Below are 13,826 nucleotides of genomic sequence, written 5' to 3' on the forward strand. Positions count from 1 at the left end.
TAAATGCAAAAATTGCCAATATATTAAGAATGTTTTCCCTTAAAAGCACTTGCAAAATATTTCGTAACCGTTTCTTCAGAAAATACTATATACTGTACATTTGCTTGTAACGAGGGTGCGCACACATGCCACTCATTACCTGATAGATGACTCATTTCTTTAGAATTCATTAAATAATAAAAAAAAGAAACTCGTTGTGGCTAAAATATATTTATAGCCATATTTTTTCAACTGAAGGTGAGTTAGCTGGTCTCAGAAGAAGCTGGAAGGTTTTTTCCGTCCTGGACTCGGATTTTTTTTTTTTTGGCCTTTTTCGGGATGACACTACTTGTTCTTATTTATTATTCCCTAACAATGTAACATTGCTAACACCTACCAATAGTAGTAATAATTTGATAAAGTTGATTATGTTGAACATAGTTGCAATGATTCTTAATTCACTCGCAAGCATTTCCAAAGAGCAGCCGTATTCTAATTAAATTCAAAGTGTCGATAGCTTAACAATTGATTTTTGGCTTATTAATATTTTCCCCTCCACCCAAATCACCTTTCTTCGCGAATTCAGGCTTTTCAGAATTTCACAAAGGGATAATTAAGGACTTACCTGACAAGAGTCCTTTCCTCCATCTTTATAACCTGCACACACCATGGTGGGATATACAGTCTCTTTTCTACCTGCTGTCCGGAGCCATTCTACACACGTGTCGGTGTCTAGCACTTCCACATCGACTTTCTGAAGTACACTCGGCGCAGCCTTCCTACCTACCAACAAATAACAGTCCGGTTTTCGGTAATGAATGAATAAGTTAATGAATTAAAACATTAATGCATTATTTATAACAAGGTATGGTTATTAATCAGATGTGATAATGAGATAAGGTAATTTTGGTCGTTACATTATAGACATACGAACCCTTATGTAAACAGTGCAATATATCAAAAGCACGTTTTTTATACTCGATAACTTGTAATGTTAGGATTTAATTAACGTTCACGATATTCAAATTGCTTCTGAATTTCTATCTAGAAGTTATGCTTAGGTAACTTGAACAAAAAATATTAACTTGAAAAAAAAAGTTTAAAAACATTCGTATGAATAATAAACGAATTCACGCTTACCATATTCTGTCCTTCCCCAGCCCGTGACGGTTGCCATTCTCCCAGTAAAGTTATCGGATTTATGAGGTAAACAAACGGGGATGATATGCTTTCGCAAGACTGCTGGATGAGACAGTTCTAACAACGCTATATCGTGTCGGTAGGTGGCGGGTTCATAATCTTCGTTGACCACTTTTCTCTTTACGGTGTATTCTTCGTGTGGAAATTCCTCTGACGTTTCCCGGATATTGTATTCTCCGACTCTCACTCTGAGTGCTGAGGCCGGTGTCCTTAACGCAAGAAGAAATAATACATGTTAAGAAAACTTACTGATTTTCTAATAATATGAACAGCATACTCCCGATTTCAAATATTACGTATTTTAACAAATCTATTTCGTCATTAACACATATTGCATCAAAAAGAAAAAAAGTTGCAAGAAGTACTTGCTTAATGTTTCAGTATATTAACTCTCTATTTTATTTGTCACAAAATGCGTGAGCAACTGTGTGACTGAAAAGTTTTCCGTACTCGATCTCTAGAACAGGGTTTCCAGATTAGGCAAAAATAATATATATCTGTATATATATATTTTTTAAAAAGTAATTTAAAAAACCCAAGGCAACCGAAGGTAATAAACATACTATAGGTTTACAATCTTTCGTAGGTGAGAGTCAGATTTTAAAAAATAATAATAATCTTTTCATTGAATCAGTTCTCGGTAAACAATTTGATCCGGGAATCTAGCAGTACTGGGTGGAATATTGAGATTTAGGATGTTCACAAGAAGTTGTCCACCTTTCAATTTTGATTTCAATATGACCATTTGCAGTAGCAAATTTAGGCAAAACATATTCATATGTCCACAAGCCAAAAATGGATCGACATTTAACTTTTGACGTACTCTTCTTACAAAACTATCACCACTTGAAAGAGCTCTTTGAATGACACCAGTTTGTCACAGACATGATTATTGACTCGAAAACAAGAAAAATATATCAATATGAATTGTATTCAATGAAAATAAATTTCAAAACTTCATTTATGCTGTTATAAAGCCGGTATTAGGGTGCCTTTATTTGGTCACATGAATTCATTAATGTAAGAGTAGTAATTTTCGTCTATCAGCAAGTAGGTTCAAGAGTAGCTGATGAAAGATTTTCTTTTTACTCTTACAATTCTTATAATTATCGAAAAAAAATTGAAATTGTAATCTCCACTTTTTTTTCTCGCTACACTTGCTATCATATTTTTACTAATACAATTTTAGTTGAAAGCTGTTTTGATTATTATTTTTCTCTATATTTGCGTTTTTATTGATAAGACGATCCAAAATGATACTAATAATAACTTTCTGACTGGATGGGATTTAATGCGATATGGTATTTAGTTTTATAATAAAAATCGGAATTACTTCAATGGCGTTTTAAATTTATCATCAAAACAATATATAAACTATTTTGATAATGAATAGTGTCCCGATTTACAAAACGATTTTTTTAATGATTGTCTCTAATCAATTATTTTTACAAATGGTGTGCATATGTTAGAACTTGGTTCTATAAGTAGGTCAAAATGGAATAAACTATTTTTTTATTTAATAAAAGTTAGATTTTTTTTTTTTAAATTATGATCACTTTATCTCTTTAAACTTGACTGAGTTACAACAAGTTTCTCTTTCTGAGGACTTTAAATATTTTTCTTCCTTTTTTCATTAACTTGAATGAGCCATTATATATTTACAACTCACTGCACAGTTATTTTTAGCAAGAAAAGCAACCCGATGTAGCTAGAAATTTACATGAATTCATTTTTACTCATTGATACAACAGCAGTGTAAATGCTTTTAAACAGCGAAAACAAAAAAATCACACACACACACACACACACACACACACACACACACACACACACACACACACACACACACACACACACACACACACACACACACACACACACACACACAAAGAAAGACGGATATAATAAGTAAGAAATAATTAATATTTCAAATAGGTGACCGATTTAATGGCAACTTAATTATCGAGGACATAGGAGAAATGACTTATAAGTAAAATAGGTTAGGGTTGATGAAGAATATTTCTAGACTTATATGTCCCATTTCTTCAAAAGCATAAAATTAATTTATGTTACTTCTTTCTGTAACCACTTGTACACATTTCAGTAAAATTTTATACGTATATGTATACACTATTCTTTTTTTTTTTTGTCTTTTATTTGTCCATCAGTTAATGTTCATTACCTTTAGAAAAGAAAATAGGATTACCTGAACCTTTTTTTTTTCTCTGAGATAATTCGTTTATCATTAGTTGTCCTTTTTTCAACTGCTTCTTCAATGATCTTTAAAGCTTTCGCTTTTTCACATATAAAAATATCACACATAAGATCTTTCGTTCTCATGCAAAATATGGTAATCTGGTGAAAAGTATCTCTCATATAAATATCGAAAATATTTTTTATCTATAGACCCAGCTAGAGGTAGAGATTTTAGACTGAAAAACTCTAAAATTAATGATAATGCACCATGCCCTCAATCCTCGCAGTGACATTGGTAGGCTCTACCTATCACGCAAAAATGGAGGCAAAGGATTATTACAAGTAAAGCAAGTTGTTGAAGAATAAAACGAAATCTAAATGATTATCTGCAGCAAACAACGGAAAAATTTCTAATTGAGGTAAGGAAAGAAGGTTTATTAAACTCATGAAGACAAAATTAGAGTACAAGACCAACCAAGTAAAAATGAGAACTGAAAGATAGAAAAATAAGGCATTGCATGGAAAATACCTTCGCAGCATAGAGGACAGCGCTGACAGCAACTTGACCTTGCAATGGTTGAGAAATGGAGCACTAAAGAAAGAAACAGAGTCTGTAATTTTCGCAGCGCAAGAACAGGCCATTAAAACCAATGTTATGAAGGCAAAAATACAAAAAATTCAAGAAGACAGTAAACACAAATTGTGCAAAGAGAAGGAAGACCACATTATAAGTGGGTGCAGCAAAATCGCCCAAATTAAGTACCGTAAAAGGCACGATAATGTAGCTAAGATAATTCACTAGCATTTATGTAAAAAGTACGGATTTAAAGTATCTAAAGACTATTGGAAGCATAAAATTGACCAAAATGTGATTGAGAATGAAAAAGCTAAAATACTCTGGGATTTCAAAATCCAGACTGACATAAGCTTGGAATGTAATACGCCCGATATAACAGTGGTTGAAAACAGTGAAAACAAGGGTGTTCAGTTTATCGAAATATCAGTACCAGGAGATAGCCGAATTGACGAAAAAGAAACTGAAAAATTACAAAGTATCGCGAGTTGCAAGTCGAAATTGAACGAATTTGGCAAAAGAAAACGAAAGTTGTTCCCATAATAATAGGTGCTTTAGGCGCCATCCCCCAAAATCCCCCAAAACCAAATATATATATATATATATATATATATATATATTTATAAAAATAAATTTAACTGACTAGAACCCGAGAAAGTATAACAAAAACCTTTAATACATCACAACTAGTTTCATCGGTGATCCGACTTCTTCAGGTGAGAAATAAAAACATAAGACATAAAATAACACGGTAAAAAATGAACTTTACAGCTTAATAAAAAGCAGAATAATAACAGTCATATTTGAATAGGTGACCGCGTGCTACCGTTGGCATGAGTAGAATGTGTGCGACAGCTAATTTTTGAGCGCCAGTACTGGATTACTGCGCTATGGGAATCGGGTAAATTGTAGCTAAGATTATTGTTTAAATGTGAAGGGTCCAGAACTATTTCTTTTGATTCGATGATTCTTCTTTCGAATTCATCCTTGCAAATATATAAATTAGTAGTGCGTTCCCAATCAACTTGATGTGGCTGTTCTTCAAGGTTAGAGTTTGCCGAGAAAAGGACATGACTGGAAAGGGCGCTCGCTCGTGCTCTACTGTAGGAGATGTCACGTCTATGTTCCTCAAGACGAAGTGAAACAGATTTGTCTGTCTGGCCAAAATAAGGTCGACCACAGTTGCACAAAACTTTATAAACACCAGGAAAATGCAGATGGTTGTGTTTTGGTTTTGGTCGACTCAGAAAAGAACGAAGTTTTGGCAGCGTAGTATAGTCGGTCTTTATGTTGAATTTTTTCAGAATCTTAGCTAGTTTTGGGGTAAGAGTGCTGATAAAAGGCAACTGTATATGAGTGATTGGGTTGGAGTCATCTTCTTGTCGAGGATGTTGGCGTGGTCTCAAGCGTTTAGTGATGTTACGAGACGAATATCCATTATTTAAGAAGGTGTTTTTCAGGAAGTTAAGCTCTGTTTGAAGGTCTTCTTCTGTGGAAATGAGACATCTTGCTCGATGGGCGAGGGTGGAGATGATGCCCAGTTTCTGAGGTGGGAAGTGATGAGAAGAACCATGTAAATATCTATCAGTGTGGGTGGTTTTTCGAAAAATTGAAAATTTAAGACAGTCAGGAAATCTTTTTATTAAGCTTTAAAGTTCATTTTTTACCGTGTTATTTTATGTCTTATGTTTTTATTTCTCACCTGAAGAAGTCGGATCACCGATGAAACTAGTTGTGATGTATTAAAGGTTTTTGTTATACTTTCTCGGGTTCTAGTCAGTTAAATTTATTTTTATAAATGTATACATCCCGAGTAAATCCTAATTTCAACAATATATATATATATATATATATATATATATATATATATATATATATATATATATATATATATATATATATATCAGCTTTGTATATTCGGTTATACCACTGCTTAATACATTTATCGCCAGATGGATTATCATGATAGATTCGCAGAACATTTGTTCAAAATAAGGGATTGACCTGATAGAGTTGGGTAAATTCTCTCTGTACAGGAATCACTGCTCTGAACTTTTTTGTTGAACTATCCTTGAACGCCTGGCAAATGCAATGAACGAGCACCAAATTCTTTGAGTAGCTGAACAACTATCTTAGAGGGAAAACCTGTAGTAGATTATTATTATTAGCTTTTTCAAGCCAATAAAAGGCCTCAAAAAGCGTAGGCTGTGGTTTCAAATCAGGTAATGAAATTCTTCTCCTTCATCGATCGCAAACATCCATGCTCAGAGAAGGATTCGAACTCGCAGCTTGTTGGATGGAGAGCAGGTACACTAACCACTCGTCAAACCGGGAAGACCAACCAGATTAGATCTGCATTGAAAACGTCGACATTCTGTTGTGGAAAGAAACTTGGTATTCTGTTTTTCAGCTCACGGATTGGCAACCTACTCTTGTGGTACATTAATGTCACTTCTTATAGATGTTGATAATATCCATAAAATAAAAAAGTGTGAAGTCTCCGTAGTTCAGTTGGTATCGATGAAATCTCTGGTTTGAAAGACTCGGGTTCGAACCTGTTTGTGATGAGAGACTTTTATCAGGTCTTTTTCAATCAAATGGTGAATTAGTCAGTCTTTTTATACGGTGGTAAAGGATTTTTTCTCCAGGAAATTAGGGTTCTTCCTCCCTCGGAACAGACAAACTCGGCTCGTGAACACACAGAACTACAGCCATAAAATACTGGCCCTTAGGGAATTGATGTGCTCACTGTTAATTCGTCGTGACTCCTAATCAGAGGACTCCACCCGTCCTAAGGGACGGATGGGTTGAAGAAGAAAAAATTTGAATTTCGATTTGTCAAAAATAAATAAATAAACGATAACGAATACATCTTAATAGCAGTTAATTAAAACGTATATCTTAGAGTAATCACGAAAAAAAAATGAAAATTAAAAAATGGGCAGCTTTTTTTATGAAATCATTTTATCCTCCCCAAGCAGATTTTCTTTTCCTTCCTGATTGTAACTAAAGTGTCTTATGTTAAGCTTTATTAGTGTAATTGTAATGGTGATCGTGTTGTCATGACCTTTATGTATTTATACTTTCGAAATATTTTGTCAAAGATCAACTTCTCTGACAGGTTGATCTCTGAAAGCAAACATCTCTGCTTAGATGAACATCACTTCACTGTGATTGACGAAATGATTAGTATGAAATTATTAGTATAATTGCTTTAAAATGTATAAATTTCTTGTGCGTATATATCCAGTAAGTTACTAAACATTTGTCGGACTGATATCAGTTTGCACTCCCTGGGTTAATGACTGGGGGAATCAAAGAATGCTCTCTGAAGAGCAAAAACTGTTGTAAAATAAATAAATAAATAAGGAATACTTCACTTGTAGACGCAGTGTGCTGCCGTAACTATCCATTTCTTGTGGATGAGGGCTCCGCCACAAGCTATTTTCTGTGAAAGAACAGACCTCTTGATTACGGCCACCTGAAAATAAAAATGGAATTTGTATATGTATACATACAAAGCTTCGGAGTACACTCAAACAAACAGATAATCCATGATAGTATTGGCTTAGAATTGCATAAGTCGATCGAAGAATAGACTGTTTTCGAGATGGTAACCATAAATCATTGTAAAGAGAGTGAAACGTGAAAAAATATGTATTTATTTTTTTAAAAAAGACAGAAAATAACTCCACATATATACTGTAAGCCCGGTCTGATATTTGGATCTCTGTCATTATTTTTATTAATACATCCAACCCTCGATTGACAAGGTAGACTGGTTAGTTAAATAATTTAGCGCTTTATTTTTATGGACACAACAAAAATTTAAGAATAATATAATACAAAGCGCTGTTAAAACTAAACAAATACTTTTATTTAAACAATTTATAATTAAAGATACAGTACAGTATATATAACGATGTTTGAACAATTTCCTCCTTATATTATTTTCAAAAAATTACGGTAATAAATAATGCAGCAGTACTTACATAGCTACTTGACCAGCTATATGCTTATAATAATAGATCATTTAAATCCATACTGTACACAATATAATATTATTTTACAACTTAATTATTATATCTAAAAATTGCATGAACATGTCTGGTAGACTAATACCTCAGCTTAACGTAACAGCCGAATAACAACCGGTGTGAATACTCAGCTGTACGCTACCATTGATACAAACCCATAACAATGGGTATGGCACTTGCATAGCTTTTAAAAACGACACATATTTTTGGTTATACTTAAACCATGTTAAATGGAAATTACACCGTGCAAAACGAAAATTTGTAGTAATTTTTGACCATGCAAAACCAAAATCGTGTAGCGTGTAAATCGAGGTTTAGGTGTACCAAGTTGCTAACTTCATTTATTTCTGTTCATTCATTTGGTCAAGCGCAAATTTCAAAACACACATTGTTTATTCTGTATTCTGGGAGGAAATTATCGATATCATTCTGAGGCAGTTGTGTAGATGGGACGTTGACATTTTGAAATAACGCCTGCTGCAATTACTGTTTTCCTGATTCGTTACCTGGGTTGCTATGGTAACACGCTATTAGTGAGAATACATTGTAGCTAATGAATGACTGTGTCTATACTACTGTGATAGAACTGTGCATTATTTCCGCCTAGCCGTGCGCAAGCTCATAAACTTGTAACAATGTTCCATCTGTTATCAGGTTAAGGAAAGTGAAGGTTCAATTAGTACATTGCTTTTGATTAAGGGAATGTAGTGGTTCTATAAATCTGCTGTTGTGAATTAAATTAACACTAGTATGTGTAGATTCTTTTAATCATTTAAGTTAAAATGTTTAAACAGAAATTTTTATATTATTGCAGATTTATTTTCACTTGTCAGTCTCAGTTAATATCCAAATAATCTAATTAGATTGATATAAATTGACATTTTTAGGAATTTCTTTAACTTCCGATATGCTCATCACATATTATATTCATTTTTTGCTGATAGTTTTTAATTTTTCTGGTGTTAGGTTAACTAAAGGGACATTATCGATAGCATATCTTCATTCAACAAGGTGCGGGATTGCACCCCGCTCCTTGTTGTTGGATTTTTTCCCCGGGGTGTCTTTGACATGTCTATAGCCTGCAAGACTTTTTAGTAACATTAGTTTAGTATAGTTGCTAGGAATTTTATGTCTCTCTCTGAACAAGATTAAAATTTAAAAGATTTTTAATACAGAAATAATCTTAAAAGTTTGTGATTTTGATATTTATATATTTGTCTCGACATCTGTCAAGGTGAAAAACGTCATATGCGACATTAGATTCAATTCTATACGTATTAAAGTCATGGATATGAATAACATTTGACATTTACAACTGTCGTATACATCAGCACTCTACTATTCAAGAGAAGCTTGGTCATATCAAAAGCGTTACAAATGATATATTTAGTAACAATTTCAGTCATAATAGTAAGATTATCAAAAAATTCTCCTTTAGTGCATTACAGTTTCATCACGTTACTTTAATTATATATGTGTTGGACAGTGTATATAAACAGTTGAAAAATTATTATACCTAAAATAAATCTAAAATTATATGCAAAATTTCTGAACAATTTCTCTGAGTAATAAAAATGAATACTAAACAGTGTAGCAAGAGTAGAAGGGTAGCCACTCCTGACAAGATCAAGATCAAGATAAGATAAGGAATCATTACGTGATTGGTTGTTGAGATGATGACATCATTGTGTGAGTGACGTCATGAGTTCGGAATGTTAGGGATTTCTCTGGGGACCATCTGTGTGTGTGACGTCACGTGGTTTGTTTTGTTCGCGTATGGAATTATGGGTGATGGTTGGAGATAAGGATTCGTGTCGTCGTCGTGATTGGTGGGACACCTTGAACAAGATCAAGATAAGATAAGGAATCGTGTCTTGAATGTTTGTTATTATCAGATATAGATTTGATTTTTTATTTGTAAATAAGTGATGTTATTGTTTTGAATGGCAAAGGAAGATATTAGTAGATAAGGATTTGTGTTATGATTGGTGGGATGCTATGAACAAAATAGGGGTGGGGTGAATGGGGGAAGCGACGTCAGTGTCTTGGATGTGCATTGTTATGAGTTGTAGATAAGTAAATGGTTTGCGTATGGCATTATGGGTTATGGATAGTGATAAGATAAATTTTGGAATTTCGCTGGGGGCCCCCCTTCTGTCAGTGACATCACGTGGTGTCTTGGGTTCGCATATAACATTATGGGTGTATTTAGAGATAAGGAATCGTAAGGTCATGTGTTTGGAAATTTCTGGGGAACATATGTCTCTCTCTCTCTGTCATGGTGTTTTGGTTTACCTATGGAATCGTGGGCGATGTTTTTGAGATAAGGAATGTTAGAATTTTCCCAGGATGACACACATCCGTCATTGTCTTTATGTTTTGTCTTTGGTTGTCTATAGATGGCTATACTAATTTTCCAATACAGTTTGGGGTATTTCTATCCTGTAAAAGGGTGAGAATTCTTAGAGTAGAGTCATGATAGTGGCAGTGATTAGGCTTTTCTGAATAATTTAATTTGCTGGTGTCCCTCAAACACACACTTTTTTTTTACATACCTCATGCATATTTTATTCTATATTCATATTCTAAAGACTATGGGAATTTTTAGAGTATAGAAAAGTCTAGTGGCGGGAGCGTTTAGGCTTTTCTGAATAATTTAATTATATGCCGGTGTCCCTCGAACACACACTTTATTTTTTTCCATAGCTCACACATTTTATATTCTATATTCATATTCTAAAGACTATGGGAATTCTTTCTAGAAATTCTAATGATAATTTAAATTACTTACAGTCCTTCCAGAATGGCTCTTAAAATGTGAATATTCCAACACTTTTTTTCCATAGTTCATATATATTTTATTCTATATTCATATTCTAAAGATTAGGAATTATTTCTAGAAATTCTACTGATAATTTAAATGACTTACAGTCTTTCCAAGAGCCTGTGTAGCTCAGTGGTTGTGGCGTTTGCACACCACCGCGCTTGGCCGCATGAAGGAAGAGTTGGTTTCGAGTCTACTCGGTAACTACAGGAAATTTTTCTAAGTCATTTTTCGACCGGTTTTCGACTGGCATGGGGAAGTGGGTTTTTCCTCCTGGATACTCGGGTTTTTCGTCCTGTAAACTCAAGAAAATCGACCGTAGAACCCACATTATTTCAGACATTAAATATATTCTGTTAGGATTAGGGACCACGAGATGGTGGCACATTTGAGCCGTCTCTCTTCACTGTGTACCGCTTAATTAGTGATAGCCTTTGGCCATCTATCTCTGTTTGGTACCAGTGGAGATTGAACTTCCCACTCAGTCTCTAAAAGTTAGATAGGGCTAAATGGCCTCGCCTACTTCCCATATACGGGAATAAAACGGCGTTAGCTGATTTTTTTTACAGTCTTTCCAGAATGGCTCTTCTAAATGCGAATATTCCAAAAAATATATTCCAAAGTAGTTGAATTTTATATCCACAGCACAACACAAATGCTCACACAGAACAATATTTCTGTAAATAACCAGAAAAGATAGTTGACTACATTGTTTTGATTTCCACCTGTTTGGTTCCGTTCGTTTTCTTGGAGATGACTCATTCATTTCCAGTCTTAGTTTTTGACCTCTATCACACTATGCAACTGTTTGTATTAATCACATCCTGTAATATATGAGTTGTGGTATTGTTCAAAGGGTATCATTTTCCCATGGTTGGATGTTTCTCAAATACTTACATATGACTAAGTGATTAGCATTCACATGATTGTGATGACACATATCCTAAAATTATTCATTGCTGATTAAGGATTTTATACACTTATTGTTTTCAAGTAGATGGCTTGTTTGTTTGTTTACATTTTATGTGGCTAGGAAACTGGAATTTATTTCAAATGAATATTAGCTCTGTAATATATATATATATATTTCTATGTTACCTTTTATTTGACAGTAATATTATTAACAAATTGTATTTACTGAATCTAACATACAGAAATTATATAAAGTGAAAAAGACTGTTTTTTTTTCTTATTCTTCTGATTTTAGATTTGTGCTGATGTTCATAGTGAATAATTTCCCATTGGTGCTTACGTATAATTCATGTGATTTTTCTCCATGTGACATTTCAAAACAAGTTGAACTATGGTTTTTAGATAGTTCACTTATGTAAAACTCATTTCCATTAGTCCCAATTGATTGTTGTCCTCTCAGGCCAACATTTATTTTACAGTATGGATATATATATATATTTTTTTTTTCAACACAATTATTATATTCGATATTCTTCCAATATAAATAAATAATTATTTATTCTTATTTCAAATGAAAATTAGCTCAGAAAGAATGAAAAAAAATGTTTATTCTCAAATAAATATTTATGATCACAGCAAACAAGAAATTCATCAGGTTTTTCAAAGTTTTCAAATTCATGCAAATATTGTTTTCATCATTTGGTATCATTAAATGAAGAATTGGTCTGGCTATTAAGTTTATTAATGTTTTATTTTATTTTCTCTTCCAATGACGAGTATTATTTGATATATGCATGTTGGTTCACTTGATTTTATCTGCACACTATGATACCTTTTTTCTACAGCAAAAAAAAGGTATTTCTACATGTTGGTTTAAAATATCTAATGTCCTACTGTAAAATAACCAAATTCTAACAGTATTGTGACTTTTCAGGTGAAATCTTCTCCACTAAAATTCTGGCTATTAATTTAATACATGATTATTCCTTTTGCTTCCAAGAGTTGACAGTTTCTTGAAATATTTGAGGGCTTGCATGAACAAATAAGACTTTTAATTCATTGAGTCAAAAAAAGTCTCAGGTTAAGTTTGTGGCATGAAATTTCACAAGGAAAAAAGTCATGGTCTTACTTAAGATTGTATAACATATCAATGACACCCAATTTGTTCATTTAAATTTACACATTTTATTTGAATGAAATTTATTTACAAATTGTATTTACTGAATCTAACATATAGAAAATAAATAAAGTGAAAAATACAATCTATTTTTTATTCCTTAATCTTCTTATTGTTAAATTTGCACTGTTGTTCAAAGGTTCTTCCCATGCTTGTGGAATTGCCATCAAGTGGTTTTTGACAATGTGACTCTCATCTGAAAGTTAATTTTCATTTGGTGATCATTGGGAATTCATTACTGTAGTAAAATTAAGGGTTGCATATTTATTTTTTGAAACCAATACATATATTTCTGAGCATCATTAAAAGCACAGAATCTTTCATTCATTATGTTTCCAAAAGCATTTAAAAGTACATATTATGTTTTCACATTTTGGACATCCAGTTTCATTTAAATCAAGAACAGGCATCTCCCTATTAACTTCGTTAATGTTTTTGATTTTTCTCTTCCATTGGCGAGTAATATTTGATATTTGTATGTTGATTCTATCATCCAATTTCTTAGTTTGTCCAGAGATAGTGAACCAGTTTCCCACTTCAGCTGATGGTTATATTTTATTTAAAAAAAAACGTGTTTTTTTTTCCTCCAAAGTTATCAGCATCAGTTGGAAGTGACATCACTAAAAGATATCTGGAAATGAGGAGCTTGCTCACCTCCACTAGGCTGAGCAGACATTTTCTGGAGGAGAGAGGGTTGAGGGGTTAGAATATGGGGTGGGAGAGCATTGCAGGGAAGCGTTTCTTTCTTTTTTTCACTCTGCATTTATCAGTATCAGTTGGAGGCTTTTTGCTCCAAAGTTATCAGTATCATTTAGAGGTGACATCACTAAAAGATATCTGCAAATGATGAGTTTGCTCATCTCCACTAGCCTGAGCAGACATCTTCTGGAGGAGAGGGGAAGAATAGGGGGAGAGGGGATGGGGGCA

General features: G+C 33.3%; 2 protein-coding genes across 2 annotated transcripts in view; one reads left to right on the top strand and one right to left on the bottom strand.

Moving 5' to 3' along the window:
* LOC150093165 (trypsin-1-like) overlaps positions 1-13,826 on the top strand; it is a 379,787-nt gene that overhangs the window by 51,870 nt on the left and 314,091 nt on the right. The window lies entirely within an intron of this gene.
* The window catches only part of LOC150093166 (trypsin-1-like), a 42,342-nt gene that overhangs the window by 750 nt on the left and 27,766 nt on the right, over positions 1-13,826 (bottom strand). The window contains exons 5-7 of the mRNA XM_090413862.1: positions 7,330-7,430; positions 1,120-1,388; positions 605-762 (exon numbers count right to left, since the gene is read on the bottom strand). Coding sequence (XP_090269988.1) covers positions 605-762; positions 1,120-1,388; positions 7,330-7,430 — 528 coding nt within the window. The remainder of the gene's footprint in view (positions 1-604; positions 763-1,119; positions 1,389-7,329; positions 7,431-13,826) is intronic.

This window comes from Typopeltis vanoorti, chromosome 24 (genome assembly GCF_054136105.1).
Source record: "Typopeltis vanoorti isolate ZY-2024b chromosome 24, IOZ_Tvanoo_1.0, whole genome shotgun sequence".
Taxonomy (NCBI): domain Eukaryota; kingdom Metazoa; phylum Arthropoda; class Arachnida; order Uropygi; family Thelyphonidae; genus Typopeltis; species Typopeltis vanoorti.